The 24,569-nt window shown below is 40.3% G+C and overlaps 1 protein-coding gene across 1 annotated transcript in view; it reads left to right on the plus strand.

The window, feature by feature from the left end:
- LOC117380542 (double-stranded RNA-specific editase 1-like) overlaps positions 1-24,569 on the plus strand; it is a 73,822-nt gene that overhangs the window by 35,238 nt on the left and 14,015 nt on the right. The window contains exons 2-3 of the mRNA XM_033977378.2: positions 6,890-6,932; positions 22,516-22,575. Of these exons, the coding sequence (XP_033833269.1) occupies positions 22,572-22,575 (4 nt within the window). The 5' untranslated portion in view covers positions 6,890-6,932; positions 22,516-22,571. The remainder of the gene's footprint in view (positions 1-6,889; positions 6,933-22,515; positions 22,576-24,569) is intronic.

Below are 24,569 nucleotides of genomic sequence, written 5' to 3' on the forward strand. Positions count from 1 at the left end.
CTAGACCCAGGACTGAAAGCAGGACTCAGACCAGGACTCAAACCAGGACTCAAACCAGGACTCAAACCAGGACTCAAACCAGGACTCAAACCAGGACTCAAACCAGGACTCAAACCAGCACTCAGACCAGGACTCAAACTAATACTAAACCAGGACTTAGACCAGGACTTAGACCAGGACCTTTTAAACATATAGTTTGACTATACCAGACTTGAGTATTCCATGTCCTCTTGTTAAACATAAGGGAATACCGCAGCCCTTTGTAGGATTCCCCATGCAGGAATCATTTCAAATTCAGGTTTATTCCGATCACGACTTTCCTTGTGTTTTGAGTTTGTGCGCTGCATCGCTCGGGACCAACTGTCAACTGTCTGCTATTTTTATCCCAATTTTGGCACCTCGAGAAGCTTAAGGGCTTCACACTTACCCTTCAGATATTACATGTATAAAACAGGACGTTTGTGGTTGGAAATGGAGCTGCAAGATTAATCACAATCCAACTGAAATCACAGTTTGAATGAACACAAACTGTGATTTTCAGACAATCACTAAGACTGCAGTTTTTCAAGTGCCATCACTTCCTCCACAAACAACAACATCTCCTGTGTTATTCTGCATAAACCTGCTCAAAGTTTAAATCTGTTGAAACGTGTTCTGAAACGTGATTCCTGGTTTAGTCCTGGTTTAGTCCTGGTTTAGTCCTGGTTTGGTCCTGGTTTAGTTCCATGGTGGTGGTGAGAGAACACTGGTTGGAAGGCTAACTACTCTGCCACTGTAACAGTAATTAATAAAGTTTGAAATTTGAAAATTGTTATTGTAGTTAACAAATTATTGATGGCGATTCTAATCATCTTTACCTGTGCTTTTAATTTGAAAGTACAACTATGATTTTTGAGTTATTTTTCAAGATAAAGTATACATACTTGTGTTTTATATTTAAATAATTATTCATGAAACATTTAGAAATAGTTTACCAATAGGTCAACAAACCTATATGAGTCTTATATGACTCTTAGTGCTCTGGGCTAAATGCTAAAAACACAGTGTATTTGTCCCAGTGGATCATTCAGGGTTAAGTTGTAAATAAATAAAGTGCCAGTCTGCCGTGAGTGCAGGACCTATGAAGTACACTGTATGTCTTTGGTAGAATATTTGATTTCAAATGTACTGTTTTCGCATTATCATTTACACAATATTTTATTTATTTATTTATTTTTGACACACAGTTTTCTAATGTGTAATATATTAGAGTTTCTTTTCTTTCTTTTTTTTCTACTTTCTACATGTTATATACGAACAGAAGACATCAAATATATCAAGTAAGATATATGGAATTATTCAGTAAAGAAAAAAAACATTAAATAACTACTAAATATTTTTTTCATATTTTATATCCTCAAAGTAGTTTAAAATTATTTAGTTATTTAACTTTTTTTCTTTACCATATAATTCCATATATTTTTCTTCATATATTCTGTATTATATAAAACATAAAAAGTAGTACAAATAAAGAAAAAAAAAGAGTGTGTCCAAACTTTTGACTGGTAGTGTATGTAGTAGTAGTGATAGCAGTAGCAGTAGTAGAAGTAGTAGTAGTAGTGGTATTAGGCTTTAGATGTTTTCAATCCAACTTTAATGTACATGTTTAACTAGCATTAAGCTAACATTAAAATACACTGTAAAAGTAGAACTATTGCCCAAACTCTCTGTGTTTATCAAATACTCTTGGCGCTCACATCCTGCAGTAGTATCATCAGTATCTTTACACTGGTGTGTAGTGGTGCATTCAGTGTCATCACGTTGACCTGAAAATCCGATTTGTGCTGACGCTGTAGCCTCACGCGTCTCCTGTCAGCTCTGTAACATCTCTTCACCTCGAGAAAAAAATAAAAATAAAAAATAAAATATGCTAATGTATGAAAGTAGGTTATGGATGCTCCGAATCCGTCTGGAGCGAGGTGAGAAACGGGAATAAACCGGAATTTGAATTAGCAACAGATATGTGGAAAAACAAGGACAAATGCATATTGCAGTTAAATAAATACAGACTTTTTTCTTGCTAAAGACAGCTACTTGGCCTAGTGGTGGCGCATGACTGTCTTTGTAGAGGTAGATATATTTAATGCCATACTGTAAAACATTCCAGGCAAAAGATTGCAGCCCTACTACATAGATAGAGTAATACTGTTGTCCTCTAATGGAGTCTGCTCTGTGTTTCTGTTCAGCTTACTGGGTTATTGGTGGTCCTGTCTTTTTAGTTTAGTCTCCTTTTTCTCCCTCCCTCTCTTTCTCTCCCTCCCTCTGTCCCCTCCCTCCCTCTCTCCCTGTCTCTCTTTTCATGTTTAGCCGTGGTGGTCCCATCTCTTTAGGCACCCCCCCCCTCTCTCTCTGCAGTGGAGGACAGATAAGGTCACATGTTGATGGGGTCTCCCTCTCTGCAGCTAAACCTCACACAGGGTCAGAGCACGTCCACCAGAGTCAGGTTTTGTCAAGTCAGGATCAGTTGGGGGCTATACTTGTGCAGTTTGGGGTAGATGAATAATAGTGGTTAAAGTATTTTATTTTGTTGTCTGCAACTTTTACTTTAAAGCCCCACTGTGTGACTTTTTTGCAAAAATATAAATAAACGTGACTAAAATAAAAGCACGTTCAGACGTCCTTACTGTGAGCGGGCTTGCATCTCCACAAACCTGGCTCTAATTTGGCCTGGAGGGGGCTATGGCATAATCCACTGCTACTGCTCCTTATCTATGGAGAATGTTCTATGGAGTATTTGTCTTAACTTTATATTTCCATCTAATCATGTAGGTGACATGAAGTTAGAGTATTGCTTTAATTTCTACTACTACTAGATAACTGCCACTACTATTACTACTATTAGTATTATTACTCCTACTACTGCAGTACTGGCACAGCACTCACAGTAGAATCACGTTCAGTGCAGTTGAATAGATGTTTGTGTTGTTCTGTTCCTCTGCTTCAGACTGATGCTCTTTTATGGACCTAACACAGTCCTGTGTAAATCACTAGTTTCTGTCTCTCTCTGTTTCTCTCTCTCTCTCTGTGTGTGTGTGTGTGTCTGTCTGTCTCTCTCTTCTCCTTTCTTCCTCTTCATCTCAGTCTCTCTCTTTTCTCCCTCTCCTCTCTCCCGGTCTCTCTCTGTCTATCTCTCTCTCTGTGTCTCTCTCTGCCTGTCTCTCTCTCTCTTCTCCTTCCTCTTTATCTCTGTCTGTCTGTCTCTCTCTCTTTCTCTCTCTATCTGTCTCTTCTGTCTCTCTCTCTCTGTCTCACTCTTCTCTCTCTCTTCTCTCTCTCTGTCTGTCTCTCATCTCGAGTTTTTAAAGTGCGACTTAACACCACAACCACATTTCAAATATAGCTGCTAAACTGGGCAGTACCTGGAGGACTAAAGGGGAGAGTGAGGGGAGACGAGGGGCGGGGTCTGGAGGACTAAAGGGGAGAGTGAGGGGAGACGAGGGGCGGGGTCTGGAGGACTAAAGGGGAGAGTGAGGGGAGACGAGGGGCGGGGTCTGGAGGACTAAAGGGGAGAGTGAGGGGGGACGAGGGGCGGGGTCTGGAGGACTAAAGGGGAGAGTGAGGGGGGACGAGGGGCGGGGTCTGGAGGACTAAAGGGGAGAGTGACAGGGGAGGAGGGGCGGGGCCTGAGGGTATAAGGAACAGTGCGATTGGCGTAACTGATATCCACACTTCAAACTCCGCTCCTGCAGCCAGGTGTTTGTAATCAGACACACCAAGCTGTTATTAGGGCAGTCCTGTGTGATGTCACCAACTACGGGAAATTACAGAGGCCACTGAAGGCAGCACGAAGTTAGATTTAGACGTTTTTGGCCAGAAAGCTGCAAATTTACCAAGTTTGACCTAAAGCTGACCAAAAAAAAAAGAGACTAAAATCTATATCTAATTATAAAGTGTTTTACTGTGTGTGAACCAGGAAGTTAAGCTGTTAGCATGCTAGTTGTTGTTTACCGTGACTCAAAAACCTGCCTCTGAAAGCTTCTAAACTCATCATGGTGAATAATTAGGATGCTCTGAATGCATAAGGGACTTAAACTATAATAATTCCTCCGTATCTTTTGCTAACTACATGACCTCTGTGTATTTCTATGTAAGTCCTTGTTATTTGCTGAGCTCAGTTTTGATGAATGCCCCGACCGCCTCGCAGGTGCGCCCTCTCATCGCCATCCCTCACCGCAGCAGTGTATTGTGGGATATTTCTGTCCTGTGTCCTCCCCTGCTCCTCTGTGTAAACAATGTCTCTGTAACTGCATTCTTCACCCTCACGTGTACAAAAAGATGAGTTCTGCAGATGTTTAACAGACTCTTGTTAGGGAATAAATTACAACCATGAAATGCATAGGGTTTGGAGATTGTTCTTTTAAATCGATGTCACTCTGCTATAGCGCTGCTTCACTAAATCCATTTATTCACAAAAACAAATTACGAACCAAAATGTCGATGTCATGGAAGTGGTTTTAGATTTTTTCAGCTCACAGTTGGCAGCTATTATTAATTCATATGATTTATAGTATTAATAATTGTGACGTTTCTTATTTTTGCAAACATCATTTACTTAATTTTCAATGTTTTGTTTCCGTATTTATATATTTCAGCACTGGAAACTGTTACCTGATTTAATCCTGGTTTAGGCTCGATATAGTCCTGGTTTAAACCTGGTTTAGTCCTGTTTGGACCCAGTATAGACCTTGTTTCGGCCTGTTTTTGAGGAGTTCCCCATCTGCAATCAGGTGCTTTGGTCCAGGTTAAGTCCTGATTTAGTCCTAGTTTAGTCTGTAGTTTAATCTTGATTTAGACCTGGTTTATATCTGGTTTTGACCTGGTTTAAACTCGGTTTAAGGTCAATTTAGACCTGGTTTAGACCTGGTTTCAACCTGGTTTAGATCTGCTTTAGACTTGGTTTAGACCTGGTTTAGACTGATCTTAAACTCGGTTTAGACCTGGTTTTAGACCTGGTTTAGACCTGGTTTAAACCTGGTTTAGACCTGGTTTAGATCTGGTTTAGATCTGATTTACACCTGGCTTAGACCTGGTTTAGATCTGGTTTAGACTTGGTTTAGACCTGAGAAAGTCCTGGTTTTAGTGTTGGTTTTGTGTAGCTCTTCTGGGGAGTTTCCAGTCTGCAATTAGGTACTTTGGTCCATGTTTAGTCCTGGTTTAGTCCTAATTTAGTCCAAATTTAGTCCCCAGTTTAATCCTGGTTTAGACCTGGTTTAGACCTGGTTTACACCTGGTTTAGACTTGGTTTAGACTTGGTTTAGACTTGGTTTAGACCTGGTTTAGACCTGGTTTAGACCTGGTTTATAATCCTTACATCCGTCCTAGTTAGCTGCATATAAAACAGGTGTGTTGTACTATTAAGCCTAAATCACTGAAACAGTCCCAAAGCCAGTTGTTGACAGATGTTGTTGCTACTTAAACCCTTATCCAGTTATCTTAAGCTGTATTATATAAAACAATGCGTGCTAACCACAGCTAATCTCTGCTATGTCGAGTGAGCTTCAAATCGGCGAGGGCTAAAATCTAATCACGTTTCCGTAAATTAAAATTCGGAGGTGGAGTTTTTAAGGATAATCCAGGACTTCAAGTGGTTTGGAGTCCAGATGGTGATAGGGAGAGAGAGAGAGTAGGAGGGAGAGAAGGAGGGAGGTGGAGAGACATACTTAAAGTGGCTCTATCTGATTTTTTCCCTGTGTATTTGAGCAAAATGTGTCTCGCTCCAGTACAGATATACTGTATAAGGAGCTCTCGAGGTCAAAATAAGTGTGCTGTGTGCTGTCTGCATTCTGTCCAGCATTGTCTTGTCCGGGAATCAGGAAGTGCGCGTGATAGTTGTTGTTAGCGTTACCGTGATGACAAAACTCTGCTCTGGTTTCTGAAAGTTGTGAAAAGCGATTTTAAACTCATCGTGATGAATAATTAGGATTCTCTGGATGCATAAGGTAAGTGAGGAATAACTTTGGACCACTGCAAACTGTTTAAAATGAACAAATTCTTGATGTTTTTAAGTCAGTAAAAATCAGGTACAGCATTTTTAACCAGCCGTGAGGTTTGTTTTGAATATGATTTTAGATACAGATTAGTTTTGAAATAATAGTTGAGAGCTAAATCCACTCAAATGCTCTAATTGTTCAGGGGATCCATCACTTTTTTGTCGTCATGGAGATGTTCTCTCTTTGCTTAAAATGTTCCACAGAATGTCAGTAAATGTATTATTCAATTTAAAGGTTTAATTGTTGAAAAAATACCTTGAAAAACATGCATTGTTACTGCGAGCGGGGGCCACCTGCTTGTTTTTATGGAGATAGATAAGTTTAATTCTGTACTTAGCAAACTTTTAGGCAACGCAATAACAGTACAATAACAATAACTCCACCAGGAAAGTTACACAGTGCACCTTTAACTTATATAATCTTATAAACCCATTCTTGTTCTTGTTCTGTGTAAAACTTTTAACTACACACATTTGCACCAATATGTAGCATATTTATTCCCTCTTATCTTATTATTGAAATCATGAAGAAAAACATTTTATTAAAACTAATCAGATGAGATGTAATTGATACATAGTTATTACTGTGTTATTCCTCCAGCCTCAGATTTTTAATTAAAAAATCTTGTCCTGAAATCCTCTCCTCACTGTCATAAAGGAAATAGAATAAATGAAAGTACAATTCCGCCCTCTAGTGGTCGTATCCTGCCACAACACCCTGCACACTGATCCTTCATATTAGTGTTAGCATTTCAACTCAATTTCGACAGTAGTAGTTAGTATCTAATTTTTGATACTTTCGACAGCCCTACTACAGATATTTCTGTACTCATTTTGATCATATGTTCTCTTGTTTTACAGATCACGTTTTGAGGTGAAGTTCGTGACATAAATTCAACACGAGGTCAGTAGTTTGTCTTTTTTTTTCTTTTAGGTTTTATAAGGATAGTAGCTTGTGTTGTGGATACTGAAAGTAGCTCTGAGCAGGATGGAGATAAAAAGGAGGTCTGACTTTTGTTTTTTGTTTAATGCTGTAGTTAAAAACAGAGATTTATCCCACCCGCTTCTTCTACTGGTCAGCCTCCATCATGCTCCAAGTGATTGACAGGTGGATTTAACCAATCACAGTAAAGAGTTATTTTTCAGAAACAGCAGATGCTTTAGCTATTTCTTAAAGACTGTATAAAAGATACTCTGATGGGAAAAAGTATTTAGTTACAGAAAATGTATTTAGTTACAGAATACTGAATACCTACATTAAAATATATTTTGTAAAGTATTCAGATACATGGTCCAATCAGAGTACTGTGTTCTGAATACTCTGAACACTTTCATGTAGGGTTGCATTTAAATTATAGAGCAAAGACGCAACATAGGAATGAAAACAGCTTTATGTTTGTTTCACTGTTCTGCATGTATTATTTAAGAAAATGGGCTTGAAGAAAATGTGATTGAATGTGAAATGACGTTTTTTGGCATATCGCCCTCCCCTGACGGGTAGTGTCCATTGTACTGATTATGTTTTCACAGTAGTTTCCTGTGAAATTTGGTACAGTGCATTCTAGCCAAGTTTACACTGTTCTGGAAAATATGCAAACGTACGGTAAGGTGGTGATGCTTAAAGAAACAGAATGAGGGAAATTGCTTTTTATGGTGCATTTAGGTGCAAAATACTAGACTAGATTAGATTACTTTTGCACCTGTTCCGAAATAATTAAAGTAACAAGAATCAAAACTAAATCTGGACACACCATAATATTATCTACAAGCCAATATAACATTTTGTATTGATAAATGCTTTTAGTTTATAGTATTTGTTAATAGCAATACTTACACCTGACCACCAGAGGGCAGTGCTCGCTTTCAAACAGCAGGGGCAGATTTCACATAGAACTGCTTTCATTTTTATTTAGTCTGATCTGAGTTTGGACTTTTGATTTTTTTTTAATTTAAATTATGCAAATTAAGAGTGAAATAATTTAGAGGTATTAAAATATATGAACACAAATACAACTGATTTCATAATTGTAGTTTATACATTTATACTACATTATTATATTACATTATATATGCATTTGTTCGCTTGAATACACCCTGAAAGTGGTGTATCGTATGCATTCAGTTTGCTATTTTCTAGTCCTGTGGTAGCCCTTAAGGGTCAAACTACAGATAAAATGGCACATGAACACTCAATTAACATTTGATACTTTTTTTTTCATTCAAAAATATGTGATAAAAAAAATATAAATGACGATAAACCATGAAGGAGATAATGCATTTTTACACTGAAGGCGTAAAATGCATAGGGTTTGAAATAATCCTTTACCACAACAAAATCTGATGTTGTTTTTTTCCCCCTTCAAATCCCTGAAATTGAACGTCTTCCAAATCGTTTATTGTCTTGTGAAGTATGTCTTTTGTCCCTTGAGAGCTTCCGTATGGTCTAAACCACAACAAAACAGGTCTCTGGGTTTTCTGTGAGGGAGGGGCCTTAGGTTTGACAGGCGTTTAGCAGCACATGCAGTCAGTCTGGTACTAGCTCTGGCTTTGTACACAGCGAGAGGACTAAACCAGGACTAAACCAGGACTAAAACAAAGACTCAAACCAGGATTAAGCCAGCACAAAAAACAGGACTAAGCCAGGAGTAAAACCAGGACTAAACCAGGACTAAAAACAATACAAAAAACAAAATTAAAAACAGGACTAGAACAATACTAAACCAGTATTAAAACCAGGACTAAACCAGAACTAAACCAGGACTAAACCAGGACTAAACCAGGACTAAACCAGGACTAAACCAGGACTAAACCAGGGCTTGAAGGGGTCTTAAAGAGATCTTAGGACATGGTTTTGCTCCTGGATCCGGCCATGGTCTGCCTCGTGCGGCGCAGGTGTAAACGGAGGAGGAAAAAGAGGTCTGAACGCAAAGGTACAAGTTTCGATTTCACTTGAATACCTGGAATGAGTGCAGAGATGCTTAAAACTTGAAATCCGAGCATTTTTTGGTATTTTTTGTCTAAAAAAGTTCTTATTGTTGAAATGTGAATTCCCAATATCTTTTGCAGTTGCTTAAGACTAGAAATGCAGGCATGTTTTAGCACCAACAGTCTAGTAAAGTGGTCTTTAAATAAAAAAACAAAACTTAATAGACTTGTAATGCAATGTTTTTTGTAGTATTTATTCTCTTATAGTGTGGATTGACTTAACTAAACTGACTTAATGTGGAAAAGAACAAGAAAGAAATTGATCATAGCAGTTTTATTTTGATGTGTTCTGTAGTTTTGTTGATTCCTTCTCGTTATCTTTAGCATTTTAAGACTTTATATTTGTTAATATGGTGGCATGGACTGACATAAACACCGACTAAACAAGAATGAAACAGATTATAGCAACTTGATTGTATTTTTGATTTGTTTTGCTGGTGTATTTTCCAGTTTTAGTTTACCAATTGTTTATCAGACATGTAAGTTGGCGAGCTGGGAGTCTGAGCATTCATCTTCAAATTCAACAGTTCAGTTCATTTCCAGTTTGTTCTTTTCGGAGGGGTGGATGGCGCAGATTGGCAGCCGCACTTCCATCACTCTGCCGCAGTAGTAGTACTGTAGTTGTAGTATTGATGTTTAGGGAGTGATTTCAGTGTAAATCGACTTTGGACATGTGCATTTTATTATGATGATGATTATAATGGTGGTTATTATTATTATGAAAAAAAACATCCAAATTCAACTTTGTTTCTCTACAACACTACTGAAACATCTGAATTTGTATCACGCTGCTGCCATGTATTTTTATCAGTCTAATCATAACTATTGTGTAATTTAGATGTGTTTTGGTCCTTGTTTACATTATGGTTGCTAGGTAACACTTATAGAATTACCTCCACATCTGCTGCCCGTGTTCAACCAGGAAGTACCATTATAAACTTCATCCAAATAAAAAAAAAAAGTTTTAAGTCAAATCTTAAATATAAATATGTGTGTTAACTATTTACCATGTGTTAACCCTTAGAAAAGTTACATAGTGCGCCTTTAAATGGGGTATTTAAACAGCGATGCTAGCCCGTACGCGTTGTCATTCCGTGTAGTAGTATTAGCAGTCGCAGTATTTACATGCAGCGTCTCCAGCTCCTCTCGTCTCTCAAGTCAAGTGTCAGATTTAGTGGATTTACCGAAGTGTGGCTTTAATCTACTGGGAGCAGCGCTAACCCGGCGACGTGCTCCGCGGTGCGTTCACTGTCGCTACGGGACGGGAGCGCCGAGACTGAACTAGAGATGCATGTCAGTCAGAAAAGAGAGGGGGGAGAGAGGAGAGAGGAGAAGGAGGGAGAGAGGAGGAGGGGACTGTGGGGTAGAAGGAAAGAAAGATAGAGAGGGAGGGGTGAGAGAGAGAACGGAGGAGAGGGATAGAGGTAGAGAGGTGTGGGTAGAGAAAGGGGATGGAGAAACAGAGGAAAGTAAGATAGAGCTGGGTAGGGAGGGGTGAGAGAGAGAAGGGAAGAGAGATGAGAGAGAGAGGGGTGTGGGTAAAGAAGAGGGAGGGAGAGAGAGGAGAAAGTGGGCAAATAAGATAGAGAGGGGAAGAGAGGGAGGGGTGAGAATGAAGGGAGGAGAGGGGGAGAGATAGAGAGAGGAGTTGGGAGGAACAGACAGAAGAGGAGTAAAAGACAGGGAGGTGTGGGAAGAGAAGAGGAAGGAAGAGAGGAGGAGGGGAGAGAAGGAATAAGATAGAGATAGGTAGAGAGAGAGAGGAACAAGGGGATGGGGAAAGGAGAGGGAGAGAGGAGGATGGAAGAAGAAGAAAAGTGTGAGGGAGAGAGAGGGAGGTAGTTTCCCCTGGGCCACACTGATAAGCCTGACACAGGAGAAGGACTCTGCCATGACAAATATGATAAATAAGTGTCAGAGTGTCGTGAATGTTTAGTGTTTGTAAATGTAAACTTTTATATTAGTGCTCCCTCAGTGTTACTTTACTTGTAACGTTACTTTAATTCAGCGTTAATTTACTTGTTCCCTGAGTGTTACTTTACTTGTTCCCTCAGTGTTACTTTACTTGTTCCCTCAGTGTCACTTTACTTGTTCTCTCAGTGTTACTTTACTTGTTCCCTCAGCGTTACTTTACTTGTTCCCTCAGTGTTTCTTGTTCCCTCAGTGTTACTTTACTTGCTCCCTCAGTGTCACTTTACTTGTTCTCTGTGTTACTGGCTCCCTCAGTGTTACTTTACTTGCTCCCTCAGTGTTACTTTACTTGTTCCCTCAGCGTTACTTTACTTGCTCCCTCAGCGTTACTTTACTTGTTCTGTCAGTGTTACTTTACTTGTTCCCTCAGTGTTACTTTACTTGTTCTGTCAGTGTTACTTTACTTGCTCCCTCAGTGTTACTTTACTTGTTCCCTCAGTGTTACTTTACTTGTTCTGTCAGTGTTACTTTACTTGCTCCCTCAGTGTTACTTTACTTGTTCCCTCAGTGTTACTTTACTTGTTCCCTCAGCATTCCTTTACTTGTTCCCTCAGTGTTACTTTACTTGTTCTCTCAGTGTTACTTTACTTGCTCCCTCAGTGTTACTTTACTTGCTCCCTCAGTGTTACTTTACTTGTTTCCTCAGTGCTACTTTACTTGTTCTCTCAGTGTTACTTTACTTGCTCCCTCAGTGTTACTTTACTTGTTCTCCCAGTGTTACTTTACTTGTTCCCTCAGTGTTACTTTACTTGTTCCCTCAGTGTTACTCAGGAGCTGGTCATCTTACCTCAGGGCTCTGTGTGGAGTATAGGGCTGCTCCCACAAATAAAGAAAACCCAGAGTGCACACATTTAAACACAATCAAAAAGATGAGCTTCACCGTGACAGCAAACTTCCTTCTGGTCTCTGAGAGTTGTGAAAAATGCTTATGAAGTCATCATGGTGAATAATTAGGATGCTCAGAATGCATAAAGTTAGTGAGGAATTATATTGAACCACTACAAAATGTTTATAATGAAGTAGTAGCAGAGTGATCGAATGAGTAGTAGTTGTGGTAGTATTGTAAGTATTGTAGTAGCTGTTTGTAAAGTAGTAGTAGTAGAAGTTGTAGAAGTAGAAGTAAAAGTAAACTATTTTGAGCACCAGACTAATGTAAAAAAGTGTTTAAAAACATGAGGTAGGTCTCCTCTAATGTCCTGTGTGACAGATAGCGCACTCTGCTGGAGGCACCTTAACCCCCCGCGGTCCCTGAACGCACCACTGTCCCTGAACGCACCATTACACACAGACATGATTCACACTCACTGCCTCTCATCCATCAGTGTAAGGTTTAAGGTGTAACTCTGAAGGTCCGGTCTCCTGCTTCAACACAGCTATAAAACTATCATCAACTTTATATGGCTCTCAAAGTGTAAATAACAACATCAAAAGGACTGAACCAGGACTAAACTAGGACTAAAGCAGGACTATAGCTATAAGGACTGAACCAGGATCAAACCAGGATTAAACCAGGTCTAAACCAGGTCTAAATCAGGTCTAAACCAGGACTAAACTAGGACTAAACCGGTTCTAAATCAAGACTAAACCAGGACTAAACCAGGACTAAACCAGGACTGAAGCAGGACTGAAGACTAAGTGAACCAGGGACTACATCAGGACTATAGTTTAATCCTGGTTTAATCCTCGCTTTATCCTGAGACTAAACCAGAACTAAACCAGGAATGATTCAGCACTGAACCAGGATTAAACAAGACTTCACCATGCCTAAGCCCCAAGTCTAAAAAACTACAACTAAATCAGGTCTAAATAGGACTTGGCCAGGTCCAAACCAGGTCTAAACCAGGACTTAAGTAGGTCTAAACCAGGTGTAACTTCCTCCCCGTTTCATTTCTACCCTTTCCTCAGCCATATTTCTCCAAACACTAATAATGTGTTGAGCTTGTTTCTGTTGTGATTTAAGATCTGGGGTTCTGTGATGTGTGAAATTCACTATCCCGCCTGAGCATCCTGGGGCAGAGGGGAGCAAAGATACCCCCCTCTCTCTTCCCCCTCACTTCCCTCTCTCTCCCCTTTCTCTTCTCCCTCCTCCCACTCTCTACCTCCCCTTCCCCCTTTTGCTCCTCTTCCCCATCTCTATCCCTTCTCAACTCCCCCTCTTCTGTTTCTCCCTCCTCTCCCCTCTCTCCTCTCCCCCCTTCCTCCCTGGCCCGGCCTTGACTGGGATAGCCATCTGTTGTCGGAGGCGCGTCCAGCCATGCAGAGCCAATGGGGTCTGCTGCTACCTGTATAAAGTATATACCTGCTGTATGTGGAAAATGGAAAAGTATGAGCCAGTCAAAAAGAGTGGATACAGAGACGGAGGAGAGGAGGAAGAGAAGGAGGAGGAGGAGAGGAGAAGGAGAGGAGGAGGAACAGAAGGAGGAGAGGAGGAACTTAAAGTGTTGTTTTTAATGTCTAAGAGAAAGTAAAACAACCGGGATGGAAGTAGAACTGTAACTAGTGAACCGATTAATCGCAACTTATCCGCAAATCTAGTAAAAATCCAGACTAAATCTGAATTTAATGACTACTAATTTGGACAATAACAAACATAGCAATCATTCTTTGTTTTCAATTTCTTAATTTTGTTAGTAATTGACCAGTATTTTATATATTTTGAAAATGTTGTTTGTTTGCCTGGAAACTTGGCCTTACCTGCTTGTTTCCATGGGGATAAAGAAGTCCAAGTTACATGTTAGAGCCTCTGAGAGGAAAGCCCACTCACAGTAGGAATGCATGATTTCCATTGTTCCATTGTTCTAGTGTTTTGTTGTTGTTGTTGTTGTTGTTTAGTTTTTTCCACCTGAATAAATACAAGATATACAGTTAATGCCATACTGTGGAACATTCTTGGCAAATCAGTAACGGAGGCGAGACCCCCCCTCCATAAAGTTCCACAGAACATCTTTAATCTTGTATTAAACATTTTCTTGTAGCTGATGTTGAGGCGTTTTGAGCGTTTGATGGACATATTTGGACGCTGCAAAGTCAAAGTCATCAGAGGCGACAGGTGCCACGGTGAAAGTGACAGGTGAAATGACAGGAGCACACCAAGATGGCGGAAAGACTGGCTAAATGCTGTTATTAGAGTCTAGACTTTGACCTAAGGCATGACAACATTTTCTGCATAATTAGTCACACAAATGATTGAGAATTTCATGCATTTATTCAGTCTGGGTGTTGTGCTTTTAAATGTGATGTGGTGTGGACTTGAACCAGGGATCCTCTAGTTATGGGGTAAATGCTTAATGCTGTAGTGCAATCAGCTGTGTTTAGTGATTAGGATTAGGTTTGTGATAATCAAACAGAACTAAACCAGACCAGGATTATGACATGACTACAGGACTTTTTTCCAGAACTAAACCAGGACTAAACAGCAATTTAAAGAGGACTAAACCGAGACTAAACCAAGACTAAACCAGGTCCACAAACAGGACAAAAATCCCCCATGGTTCCCCCGCTTATTCTAACCTTAGATACAGCTGTATTAAACCAGGACTAAACCAGGACTAAACTGGAACCAAACCAGGTGTAAACCAAAAAAAAAAGATTTTATTATTTACAAAAAGCATTCCCTAAGTAATTGCAGACTTTTTGATTGATTATATCCAAATTTTTATTATGAAAAATAAACCAGGATTAAACCATCACTACACAAGATCTAAACCAAGACTTAACCGGGACTAAACTAGGACTAAACTATCACTAAATGAGGTCTAAACCAAGACTAAACCAAAACTAAAACGGCTGTAAACAAGGATTAGACCAGGACTAGACCAGGACTAGACCAGGACTAGAGCAGGACTAGACCAGGACTAGACCAGGACTAGACCAGGACTAAATCGTTACTAAACCGGGATTAGACCAGTACTAAACCAAGACTAAACAAGGTCTAAACAAGGTCTAAACCAGGACTAAACCAGGACTAAACGAGGTCTAAAGTAGGGCTAAACCAGAGCATTACTTAACTGCAGACTTTTTGCTAAACTAATTGTGATTATTCAGATGTAGTTGTGAATAATCCTGCGGCCTGATTATATATTCTCACATTTCCAAATCTTACTTTCCAGCCAATAGAGTTTCCAATTGAGCCGAACAAAAGCCAAACTTGTACTTTGATAGCCACCGGTGCGGAGGAGGACGTGGAGGAGGAGGGATGTTTCCAGCTGGTTACACTGCTCCCCGTGAGGTCTGTCCCAGCTGGCCCTAAACGCTCCCAGAGGAGTGAAGGATCATGGGTAATCTGCAGGTCCCGCGGGGCCTGTGGTACCTGCGATAGCGCTCAGGCCAGACGAGACAAAGAGACAGGAGACAGGTCAGAGAGGGAGAGGGATGGTGTTAAGTTTAGTGGAGCGGCCAATGTGACTGGCCGTGCACTTACAGCGTGTGTGGGCTGTATACAGGATGTGTCCACAACTATTACCTTTGTTATTTAAGTGCACATTTGAAGGGATTCACTTATTTTTGTTGTTTTGTAGGTGATTTTTAAGTTTTTCTTGCCTCAAACTTCTTTCATTTTGAGCAATTAGGGCTGTTGTCAAGTTGAAGAATGTATTTAAAATATCAAAATATGTAAAATACTCATATCACTAGCTAAATAACTGTTGTAGATTAAATGGTAGTAGCCTGAGAGTTGAAGAGAAGAAACACGAGGCAGAAGTTCTAATGTAGGAGAAGTTTATTTACAACACTACAGGACCCAGCACTCATCAAATGTATGGATATCTTTTAACTTGTTTTAATTTTATTTGTCTAATTATTACGTCAAGCTATATAATAGTAGCAGAGTTTAGAAAGATATTCTGTGATTCTGGCTATCTTTCTGTTGTAGGGAGTATTATACCTCTGATAACCTTCACTTTCTCTAGCAGCACTTTCTCTAACACTAACTAATGAATAACTAACATAACGTTAACATAATTACAGCATAACATAGTATACTATTTAAAATCTCTCAAATTTCTTTCTTGCGTGGATTTAAATCGATTGTAGTGCCCATAGACTGTATAAAGAAGTGGACTAAGTGAGTGTGATGTGATCGAAAGTGTTCAGCTCCAGTCACATAAAGCTCATCGGGTTTAGCAGTTATAGGAGCGAAATTTGGAGCAGAGTTCCGACCGCAAGTATCATAGCAACCAAAGAGCAAATCCAGAGCAGGGCTGTTGAAGGTAACGCCCCTTCCCATCCACACCGTTGGGTTCAGCAGGGAGCGGGCACTTAGCAACACTGTCAATCAAACCTTTTCCTAACGCTAGCAGGAGCGACCTCAGGGAAAGAAGGCGCCTTATTTGTCTGAAATTAATGTTCATATCTTGATTCACAGATGAAAAATGAAATAAAAAAAACGCCATGCTAGCAGGTTAGCTATGTCCATTTCTATATACAGTCTATGTTAGCGTCCGGGCAAGAAACTAAAATTATAATGTGCATTTTAGTTGTTTCATACCTTGTTCAATATTTACATTTCATTTCACTATTGCATGTTTCAAAATGGCCTAAAGATGCACTGTGTAACTTTTCTGATGGAGTGTCTGCCGCCTACTTGTCGCTATGGAAATGTTGTTGCTTTATTGCCTGGAATGTTCCACAGTATTTAACACATCAAACTGATCAATCTCCATGGAGACAAGTAAGCGACACCACCAGGCCAAGTTACAGACCTAAACAAAATCGATTTAATGCCATATTGTGGTGGATTCCTGGCAAAGAAAAGTTCCGCAGTGCATCTTTTAATATTGAATCAACCTTATTTTGCATTAGACACAGCCATATTTACCTGGAAAGTTCCTCCTCTCCTGATGTGATTCACTCCTGTCTACTGAAGATATATTGCTCCCAAACTTCTTCGCTATGGGGTTCATTTTTGATTTTCCATCTCCGCGGTAACCTCTGCCCCTCTCTCCCCCGTCCTCCCCCGCTCCCTCCCCCTCTTCCTCACCTCCTCTTCATCACCTGCATCCCTCTCCCGGCGTGTCAGAGAGAAGAGGGACTTTGGTATATTCGGCTACACTTTCAAATGTCATTTCGCATCCCCAAAATGCGTCGCGGAGCAGAGCGGCCAAGGCTCTAATGAAATCGTTTCTGTCATACGTCAAGATTCATATTATGGGATGGATTGATTGATTTGTAACCTTTCCGGGAATATACGGATCTTTGGTTATAGAGATTTAAGAGTAAAGTAGTGAAAATGAAATGGGAATTTTAATGTTAATTAATTTTTTTAAAATTAAATTTAAGTGCAAATTAGGGCTGAATAATTTGGGTAAAATATCAAATTGCAAAGATTGAAATCTGAAGTGACAAACTAATCACATGTTTGTACAGATCTAAACTACAGGGTGAACAGTTTTTATGCAGAATAACACAGGAGATGTTGTTGTTTGGAGGAAGGTATAGTACTTTAAAAATTTGAGATGACTTGCTAATTGTGTCCATTCAAATTGTGATTTCTATCCGATTAATCATGCAGCCTTATACTTCCAATTAGCAAAAATAGCGATTATTTAGTTGATATATAATGTCCCCCACCTATCTTCTGTCTCTCTCCTTGTCTTCTTCCCCTCTTTCTCTCCCTCGCTCCTCTCTCTCCCTCTCTCCTCCTCATTCTCTCCTTCTCTCTCCTCTCTGTTTCTCTCTCTTTCCTCCCTCTCCTCTCTCTTTCTCTCGCTTTCCTCTCTCTCTTTCCTCTTCTCCCTCCTCTCCTCCCCCTTTCTTTCCTCTTTCTCCTACTCCCTCTCTCCTCTCCATCTCTCTCTCGCTTTCCTCCGTCTCGCTCTCCCGCCTCTTGTCCCATCTCTTTCCACTTTCTCTTACTCTCTCTCCTTCTGCCTCTTTCTCCTCTCCTCCCCCTCCTTTTCGCCTTTCTATTATTCTCTCCTCTCCCTCTCTCTCTCTCCCCCCTCTTGTTCCTCTTTCTCTTACTCTCTCTACTTCTCCCTCTCTCCTTCTCCCTCTCCTCTCCTCCCCTTCTCTTTCGTCTCTCTCCTCTCCTCCCCTTCTCTTTCATCTCTCTCCTCTCCTCCCCTTCTTTTTTGTCTCTCCCTCTCTCTCCTCTCCTCCTTGTCTCTTTCATCTCTCTCTCTGTCTTTCGTCTCTCTCTCTCTCGTGCCCCAGTGCCAGAAAACCTCTCTCAAATCCATTCATCATTGTCGCCCTGTATCCACCACCGCAGTCTCTTCTTTTTTCATTTCTGCTTTACAAGATTCTGTCTGATCAGTTTAAAACCTTAAAGCCTTAAACTTGTTTCTTTTGTAAATGACTAAATATTGTGTTTTATTCTGTTGTCAAAGCGGCGCACTGACAAAATGAGACCAGTGTGTGTAATAATATTAAAGCACCAAAAGCAGTGCTCTGATTGGCTGTATTTACACTGTATCTATGTTCATACTCACACACACGCACATACACACACACACACGCACACACACACACCCCCACACACCCACACACGCACACACACCACTAAAATACGGACATTAAACTGTATAAAGAAGTGGACTAAGTGTGTGTGACGTCACCCACAGCGTTCTATATTTGGGCGCTTAGCAACAGATTTGATTGACAGTGTTGCTAATGGTAGGGAAAGATTGCGCTTGATTTGTCTATTATTAATGCTCATATCTTGATTTACTGACACAAGAGCGAAATAAAAACCCCAGGGTCATGTAGAGCGGGTTAATACGACTTAATAAGACTAAAGTGACGAGTCTGACAGCAGCAGTTACAAAGAGAGGGGACACGGTTTTTCAATAGAAAGTGAATTGGAGCCAGAGTCGATCACTTCCTGTTTGGACCGCATTGGCTAGCGTGTTAGCTGTGTCCATTAAATATATATTCAATGGACCAGGACTGTAACCGGACTCAAGTGAAATAACTTTCTATGAACAGTATATCATAACTTTGATCAGTAATGCACTATGTAACTTTACTGGTGGAGGGTCTGTCACCGGCTTGTTTCCATGGAGATTTTTTTTTTCCTAGAATGTTCCACGATATGTTGAAGTTGAAGACTGGAGATGACACTACCAGGCCAAACTACATGTTACACTTTTCGTCTGCCTTGAAAAAAGAGTAGAATACGTGTTTTTCCTAGATATTAAACAATAAAAAGACAAGATATATTTAATGTCATACTGTGGAACATTACTGGCAAAGCAAGAACATCTCCATGGAAACAAGCAGAAAAATTACATAGTGCACATTTAGCTAGTAGTAGTATTAGTCTACTGAAAGAAAGTTGAGTGTATTTTTAACCCCAAACGTATTGATTAATTTGCAGTTCTTGGTAAAAGTCAGTAATGTAAAAATCAAATCGTAAATGAGCCGTTTTCAGGTGGGCTCATTTCAAACAGGAAGTGTGTGCTCCTAATGAGACTTATAGATTTGTGGATCTTTAGACAATTAGCAGTGAAATATTTGAGCCTATTTCTGCTCAGCTTGTGGTTTCGACCTATACAAACATGTTCTGTGGGCAGTTCACATTTCATTCTCTTATCTCAAATGTTTAATGAAGTTCAACATTTGTGTGAATTTTCCGTTTAGAAACTGTTTTTGAGAATGTAACTCCTCACAGCTGATCCAGACTTATTTTCATTTCATTCTCAAGTTTTCATATTTCACTGAGCGTATTTTTAAATAAGAGGCTCTCAATCTGTGCTGTACCAAACGTCTTGTGCTAAACTCCAGTGGGACGCCCTCTCCCTCCCTCTTTCTCTCTCCGTCTCACTTGCTGCCTCTCTCTCCTCCTCTCTCACTCTCTATCACTGTCTCTCCCTCCCTGTCTTTCCCTCCCTCACTCTGCCCCCCACTCTCTCCTGCTCTCACTGTGTCTCTGTCCCTCTCTCTCTCTCTAACTCTCCTTCTCCCACTCTCCCTCCCTCTTCCTCTCGCCTCCTCTCTCTCTGTCTCCCTCCCTCTCTCTCCCTCTCTCCTGCTCTCCTGCACTCACTCTCTGTCTCCACCCCCCCTCACTCTCTCGCTCCCTGTCTCCCTCTGTCTCCCCCAATCCTACTCTCTCTCCTGCTCTCACTCTCCATCTCCCTCTCTCCCTCTCTCCCTCTCCCTCTCTGCCTCTCTCTCTATCACTGTCTCTCCCTCCCTGTCTTTCCCTCCCTCACTCTGCCCCCCCTCCTACTCTCTCCTGCTCTCACTGTGTCTCTGTCCCTCTCTCTCTCTCTAACTCTCCTTCTCCCTCTCTCCCACCCTCTTCCTCTCACCTTCTCTCTCTCTGTCTCCCTCCCTCTCTCACTCTCTCACTCCCTCTCTCCCTCTGTCTCCCCCAATCCTACTCTCTCTCCTGCTCTCACTCTCCGTCTCCCTCTCTCCCTCCCTCTTCCTCTCTCCCTCTCACTCTCTGCCTCTCCTTTTCCTCTCTCTCTCTCTGTCTCCACTTTTCTCTTTCCCTCTCTCCTGCTCTCACTCTCTGCCTTTCCTTCTCCTCCTCTCTTGTTTCTCTCTCTCTATGTCCCCCCTCCTATTCTCTCTCCTGCTCTCACTCTCTCTCCGTCTCTCCCTCCCTCTTCCTCTCTTTCTCTCCCTCTGTCGTCCTGTTATCGGCTTACGCTGCGACTCGTGCTCACAAAACAGGGCTTAGGTCCCAGATAATAGAAACAAATTAACTCGAGAGGAAGTCAAATGTCAACAAATGTGCTTATCACGGGGCTTTGGAAATGTCTTATTGTTCAAAAGACTTGTTTACAAAAATATGTGTCGTATTCAGACGCAGGTCGTGCGAAGAACCAACAAGCTGTAAAGTAAAAAGACAACAGATGCTGAAGCTCAAACAGTCCCTTCAAAATTATATTAAAACAACACCGTGGAACTTTCTGGAGGGGGCACGCCATACTTTGGAACATTCTCCATGAAGATAGATGAATTTTATGCCATATTGTGGAATGTTTTAGCCAAAGGGACAGCATTTCCATGGAAACGAGCAGGAGAAGCCCCTCCTCCAGGCCAAATAAGAGTCAGGTTTGTGGAGATACAAGGTCGCTCACAGTATGGACACACGTTTTTCAGTGCAAATGAAAAACTTTGCTTTTAGCGTAGCCTATTTTTTAGCTAAAAAGTTGCACAGTGGGGCTTTAATAAAACATTATACTTGTGTCTGCTGTATAGTTATAATTTATGACACCCTCGGATCAATTTTGGATTTTAGACATTTTAAATCACAATATTTTATAAAACAATTTAATAAAAGAAGCAAGTCCAAGCAAAGAAATAACATCTCAGAGACGAGCAGAAAAGTTACACAGTGCACCTTTAAATCTAATATTTGTGTTTTGGGAAAATGGCCGTTCATTTTACTGTAACTATCTTACCTCGCCCTGTTTAATCCTCTGTGTCAGCTGCCATATTGTCCCGTAGCATCTCGTCAGGGCTGATAAAAGTCTGTTTGGTGATGTCTCCGGTGTGTCGCGGTGAGTGGCAGCTTCCTGATAACCGTCTAACCACCGTAGCAGTGCATCATGGGATATCGCTCCACAGACAAGAGCTCCTGTCAGCACTGGAGTGGATCAGAGCGGGCGGGGACGGCGATGACAATCCGGGTTTAGTCCTAACAACAAAAGAACTATAATATTCTGCATTTTCTATGATTTTAGATCTCTACTATACTTTTCAGTATGGTGGAATATATTTAAAGATGCACTATGTAACTTTTCTTCAGGAGCATCTGCCACCTGCTCATCTCCATAGAGATACGGTTTGGCTTGGAATGTTCCGCAGTATGTTTAATGTATGTTTTTTTTATGTAATTTTGAGCAGGAGAAATGCAAGAGAGATGAGTTTGATGGTATACACAGTAGAGTAACAACATCTCCATGGAGACAAGCAGATGGTGGGCCCTCAACCACAAAAGTTACATAGTGCATCTTTAATTATTTGTGTGTAATAGACAGCGTTTGTATTTTGGTGTAAAGCTGAAAGAAACTGGCAAATATTTCAAGATTTTTGGTTGAAAATGGGTCACAAACGTTATATTCGTTCATTATGGTATATTTTATCAATACACTGCTCTAGAATACAGGAATATTCCACAGTATGGCATTAAATCTGTCTCGCATTTATTTCATTACAGGTGTTTATTTAAATTGATCTAAAGTGCCATCCATTCTTATTATGAGCAGGGTCATCTCTCCACAGATCTGGCCTGTAACTTGGCCAGGTGCTTGTCTCCATGAAGATAGATAGATTTAATGCCATACTGTGGAACTTCACCTCACAAAGCAATAACATTTCCATGGAGACAAACAGGTCTGCATCTTTATAATTCGCTGTAAGAATAGTTAGAATACTGATCTAAAATAAGAGGAGTTTGCAACTATTGATCATTTTTAAGTGTCTGTGGCTTTAAGAATCTTTAAGAAATGTATTAAAATGTGAATATCTGTAGATTGTTAATTTAATAAGCTGTGTTTGGGTTTTGTATGCAATAAAGGTTCTTTCATTTAGAATTTTCTGTTGAAATAATGTGGGTTTTTTGTGTGTTTTAGGTCGTAGCTCTGCCCGTAGCTCTGCCGCCGTGACAGAGGGCAGCCCAGTGGAAACCATGAGTGAGTTTGTGATGTTTTTGATACTGTATTTAAACTCTTCATCTGTCCTGCACCCACCCACCTCACTGCACCTTCACAACGTTAAACCCTGCTCTCAGGTTAGATTACGATGTCCCGCCTTTTGTTTATACCACCCAGAATCTTCCCTTTAAAACTATATATCTTTGCTTTGGAGGCTAAGTCTAAGGTCAGTGCCTAGAAAAGTGGATTTTACTGTAGTTTAGAAAGGCTAAAACTATCTTTCTGAAAGGGTCTTAAGTGAATAAAGGAGTGTAGTGTAAATATATAGGAGCTAAACAATAGAGCAATGTAATATATGGTCAAGTTTTGGAACGAGGAATCTAAGATGAAACCAGGATTAAACCAGGGCGAAACCAGATCTGAAATGAGACTCAAATGGGACTAAACCAGGACTAAATCAGGACTAGACCAGGAGACTAAACCAGTTATGAAATAGGACTAAACCAGGACTAAACCAGGACTAAACCAGGACTAAACCAGGACTAAACCAGGACTAAACCAGGACCAAACCAGGACTAGACCAGGAGACTAAACTAAGTCTGAAACAGAACTAAACCTGATCCAAAAGCCCTAAATAAGGACTAAACCAGACCTGAAACCATGAACACTCTTGCACAGACTAACTGCTGTGCCACCATGATGTCCAATGCATCATGTAATGACTTAAACCACTGGGCTAAACTAATTCTAAACCAGGTCTAAACCAGGACTACACTGAGTCTATATCAGGACTAAACCGGGTCTTAACCAACTCTAGACCATGAGTGGGAATAGATAAATATTTTGGAATGAACTCCCTGCGTCCGCTCATTTGAACTTTGGATATGAGAATTATTCAGATAACAGAAAAGTCATTCTCATAAAAGGTTTCAAACTGCTAAAGGTCAACTATTCTTTGTCATTATATTCTGCTTATTTTTGCTTTTCCTTTGTAACTAGAGGGATTACACGTGCCTGTGGTCTAACGATAGGGGCTGATGGAAAGTACGACCGAGCCTGGAACAAGCCTAGACCGGCACCAGGACAGGGTTACACCAGAACTAAACCAGGAAAAGATGAGGACTAGACCAGAACTAAACCAGGAAAAGATGAGGACTAGACCAGAACTAAACCAGGAAAAGATGAGGACTAGACCAGAACTAAACCAGGACTAAACTGTGTCTAAATTCAGTCTATTTATATATAGTCAAGTCAGTTTAATTTAGACTAAAAGTTTAGGGAAGTCATCTGATGTACAGTTAAATTCTTCTTATTACATACTCACTATTGGCTTGGTAACAAAATAGTAACATAATATAACCTATAATATCCTCAAAAACTTCAATTTATGCCACCAGTATTGCTTAGTAGTTCCTCATTTTAGCTCCATTAGAATTACCTCAAAATATTGTGTTAAAATTCAAATTCTTCTGTAAATGTGCTACATCATTTTATATAAAGTAGATCTAGTTTCCATTGAGGTTAACTGTCCACTTCTCCACACAATGGTATATTTGACACAGGCAGATTAGCTTAGAATTTACTGCAATGGCATTTTACATTTATTAATAGTGTTCGGACATCCCTAATCCAGTCCCTTCACTGTTGGCCAAAACTGGAAAAATAAATAAATTAAAATAGGATTAGACAGACTAGAATAGGCAAAATTAACAAAGGATGGGTACATTTTGACACAGAAAGACGTTTACTTCATAAAAGTCTTATAGCAATAACTGACAACATAAATAAACATTAGTAGTTTTTAATGTTAAATATTATCTGAGCCTATGCATTGGACGACTAAACGATGAAAGAAAGCAGTTTTTGGATGTTTCAAAATAACTATTACAAGCAAAATGGCCGCTGTAGTTCCCTAAAGACGTTTAATCCACTAGCCTCCAGTTGCGCGTAGCATTAGCCGCATTGTTTTCATATCTGTCCTGGTTTTGCATGTTTCTGTCTGAGCATGGCCACAACTGCATGACTAGAATTGT

This window comes from Periophthalmus magnuspinnatus, chromosome 2 (genome assembly GCF_009829125.3).
Source record: "Periophthalmus magnuspinnatus isolate fPerMag1 chromosome 2, fPerMag1.2.pri, whole genome shotgun sequence".
NCBI classification, from domain to species: domain Eukaryota; kingdom Metazoa; phylum Chordata; class Actinopteri; order Gobiiformes; family Gobiidae; genus Periophthalmus; species Periophthalmus magnuspinnatus.